Genomic DNA, 4017 nt, shown 5'->3' with positions numbered 1-4017 from the left:
GGTTGTCATGGTTACACCAATCAAAATGAGCCTCATACAGCAGCGCAAGATTTGATTTCTTATAGGAGCAGATTTTTTTCCGGTCCAGTGGAGAAGGAAAAGGGAAAAAATAAAGGCATTATTCAATTTGAAAGGAGGGGTGGGAAAATGTTTGCTTGCATCTGGAAACATCAACCCTTCTGAAGGAGCCCAGTGGCAAGATCACAAATATCCTTGCTTTAATCACTCAAACACACATGCACACGCCATTGACCAGACATACATTTTCTTATCAGTTCCAGCTGATTTATTTGTGTCAGATACAGACTTCAGCATGACGACATGTAACTCATTTCCTTTGCTACAAAACGCAGATGGTCAATTTTGAGAGTATATTGCACAAAATAATGAAAAACAAATGTGCCATTATGATAAAAATAAAAAAGCAAAACAAAATCCAGTTTTACACCTGCTATTTGGGACCCATTCACACAGATATACATAAACTCCTAGCTTTACTATATTACAGAACATATACAATCTTCAATCTAGTACCAGAAATGAGGCTCATGTGTTCCCCCAATTCCATTGTACGCTTCCCTATAGAAACGCTTCAGATCTACAGCTGTACATTTGCCTTGAAGAAAATAATAACCAGGCATTTAAATGCAAGTCGACTTCGCAGTTTAATTCTTGCATGCTTTTACAAATGAAACCGGGTTGAAGTGCCTGAAGAAACCTCACTTAAAGCACAGTAAGAACATTCCCTTTAACTGTACAAAAATATGCCAGAAAATATTTTACATTTTTTTGTTTTTTTTAAAAAGATGAGGTATGTTGGTCATGTATCAAAATGCTTCCTGCCATACCTGTGTGTTCTAGAGTGGTTATCGGTTTAAATATTCCCGTACTTTGAGGGAAACGGAAACGGTTACACACACAAAAAAGAAACATTTGTGGCGTAAAGAAAATCACACAAGACCTCAGAAAAAGTTCCATCCTGAACGGGGTTTCAGAATTGCCTCCATTCGGTCCAGCAACCGTTTGCCAGCTCCCTGTAGAGATATGGGTGGGATGGGAATGCATAGTTCAGATTTTACATTTTGCGCTCCACCACAGTTTAAGCAGTTTCACTGCAACCCCACAGAATAACCACACACTATGGCAAGCTACTTTAACATTTATTGCTTTAAACTAACTGGTATCTATTTTCATTTGACTAGCACTTATTTTAATTACTAGTAAGTGATTCAATAGTGGTTAGTATCTCAGTTTCACTCGCAATCTATCATTTATATGCACATTACTCCTACTAGTCATTATCCTATACTAGTACCTATTGGAATGGAATATTAGATTGTTATACTGGCATAGTGACCAGCAGCAAAGACATAAGATTCACAGTGAACTGAAGAAAAAAAAAAAACACCAACTAATGGCTTACAAGGATAAAAACAACTGCTTGTCAGATAAAAGTAGAAGCTATGTAGTTTTAAGGAATACATGTTAAAGGCGCTTGCCATACACACACAGCCCTGTCAATGTTGACCATGTTGTCACTTTTTTTCTACGTTACAAATCTCCTAACGCAGGATCCGCCGTCTTAACCGGGACAACCACGGAGGCAGAGTCAAAAAAATAACCTGAAGATGCGAGATGCCTCCTTGGTTTTGGAGGAGTTTGTCAGTTAGTAAGTGAAAACCAGGTCTGAAAAGTTCGCCTCCAGCCAGTCTCCCGCAATCATCTCACTGAGTTCGGGAGTGCAATAGTCCGGGAACTCGAAGTGAGAACCGAGGCTGCCCTCGCTGAAAGAGTCCAAATCTTTATCCACCAGAGAGAGACAAAGGTTTCCTGAAGTGTTGCCCAAGTCCGTCGAGTGAGAGCCCGCCGCTAAGTTCAAACTGAAGTCCACCAGCAAGTCATCGGAGTCCTCGCTGGAGCTGCTGGACGAAGAAGAGACGGACCTGAAAGAGGATGCTGGTGACACCGAGGCAGGGTAAGCTGCGCTCTGTTTGGTAATGTTCTTGAAGTTGTAAAACAGTCTGCTGCCAGGAATCGCGCTCGTGTGCCGGGACTCCTCGTACATGCTCGCGCCCTCGGACTCCGCGGCGGAGCTCAGCGTGGGGCTCGCGGGGACGTTGTGCAGCCTGACGTGCTCCTCTTCCTCGTAGTCATCCTCGTCGTCGTCGTCGTCGTCATCTTCGTCGTCAGTAAGTTCCCTTTTGATAGACTTGGTCACTTTTAAGTTTGTGAAACCATAGTTGAACCTGCAGTCTTGCGAAGAAGCTTTCGCGGTAATGTTCACCGGTTTGTTCGGCTTGAGTTTCGCGCACTTCTTCCCTGCAGCTTTGACACTTTTTGACGGCGAATGCACCGCTGGTTTCGAAGAACTTGTGTCGAGCTTTGGTTTTTTCTTGGGTCTGTATTTGTAGTCGGGGTAGTCAGCCATGTGTTGGAGCCGGAGCCGCTCGGCTTCGCGGATAAAAGGAATCTTTTCACTGTCCTTCAGCATTTTCCACCGCTTCCCCAGTCTTTTGGAGATCTCGGCATTGTGCATGTCTGGTGACTGTTCCATGATTTTTCTCCTCTCGACCTTGGACCACACCATAAAGGCATTCATGGGTCGTTTAATGTGGCCGGTGGCTGTCTTGCACCAGTCCGGTTTCGGTGGCACCGGGCTGCACGCCATCAGTTCGTTCTCCTCGGTGTCTGTGGTCTCTCGCGACATGCTGCTCTCCGTCTCGCTGTGCTCCGTCTGCTGCACCATGGTCAAAGATACGTTTCTCCCTTGATAGACTCACAGCTGCCGCACTCTAAGACAAACCTCTCTTTTCAAAGTTACCGACTGCCTTCTTAACTAGTTCCTAGGTTTCTCATATCGATTGCGTCACGAATAATTATCCAATAGCGTGCCGCGGCTCCGCCCACCATCCTAGACATTAACCCTTTGCGTCCAACCAGACCTTGCCTAGGCAGTGATTTAAATGATGCCGTCATAACCAAAATGCTGCCTGTTAAGAGAACAGACATCCTATGTACTGATCTAAAACAAATTCAAGTCAACTGTATAATTAACCAAACAAAGAAGTGAAGACTATGCTTATTTGCTTGTGTTCTCAGTACAAATTAAGTTATGAGTTAAAAAAATAAACAATGTGCATTTATAAATAAATTGAATGCTCCATCTAATGCTTTTTCATTCTTTCCTGCACATACAGGATTGTGGTATATAATGATACATATGTTTCTGTCAAAAACTAGCCAGATGAAGGCATCTTACTAGACAGCATGCTATGCAGACACTAGATTCGGACATGTCTTGTTGCCATCCTGCCTCCGTACACACACAGCCCAAGACTGCATTGTGAGCACGCCTGTGGGAGGGATTTTCATTACGTGTTCGAGACAGGCATATTGAATGAACACCGGGTTCGTTCAGTGCAACACACCAGGGGACAGAGATAAAGTGAGAGTAAACATTTAGTGTATCTGTTTTTAAAAGATCAGAGCACGTCCTTGTCATGCACCAACTACTTAAGCATTACTTATAAAAATACCTGTAAATAATTATAACTAGTGCAACTAGGATAGAACGATAATAATCTGAAAACATAAATCTTATCAGGTTTTTAAGATGACAATCTGCAAACATGTCACAAACAGTGCTCACAATTTCCCCACAGAAAATTTATTTTAGATCACTTATCAGACTTTGGGGGAAAAAGTACTTAATTCATTTATGTTATTTTATTTTATAAATGCAATAAACAAAATGGGACTCCCTCGGTTAAGATTTTTGATTCCTCAATTTGAACACTACATTTACATTCACATCTTGACAATGTTTTGCAACACTCATTTCTTTTTGTCTGCGCAGGTTGGTTGAAAATATTCAGATTAATACACTAAAATTTAGGGTCAGTAAAGCTAATTTCTCATTTTTCCCTCCTTTTTGCAATTAGAAAAATATGCTGGAGGCACTTGCACACTTCTCAACATCCGTGCAGACTTTATTCAATGATTCACATTTTGACAATG

The 4017-nt window shown here is 42.0% G+C and overlaps 1 protein-coding gene across 1 annotated transcript; it reads right to left on the bottom strand.

Annotated features, from left to right (window-relative positions):
- Window positions 1–263: 263 nt before the first annotated feature.
- Window positions 264–2840, bottom strand: LOC107721294 (transcription factor SOX-11-like). The gene has a single exon (XM_016529227.1). The coding sequence runs from the start codon at window positions 2744–2746 to the stop codon at window positions 1667–1669; it is 1080 nt and encodes a 359-aa protein (XP_016384713.1). The 5' UTR covers window positions 2747–2840; the 3' UTR covers window positions 264–1666.
- Between the last annotated feature and the right edge of the window lie 1177 nt (window positions 2841–4017).

The sequence above is a fragment of the Sinocyclocheilus rhinocerous genome, unplaced genomic scaffold (genome assembly GCF_001515625.1).
Source record: "Sinocyclocheilus rhinocerous isolate Xijiao unplaced genomic scaffold, SAMN03320098_v1.1 scaffold271, whole genome shotgun sequence".
Lineage (NCBI taxonomy): Eukaryota > Metazoa > Chordata > Actinopteri > Cypriniformes > Cyprinidae > Sinocyclocheilus > Sinocyclocheilus rhinocerous.
This window is presented reverse-complemented; position numbering and strand designations above follow the sequence as displayed.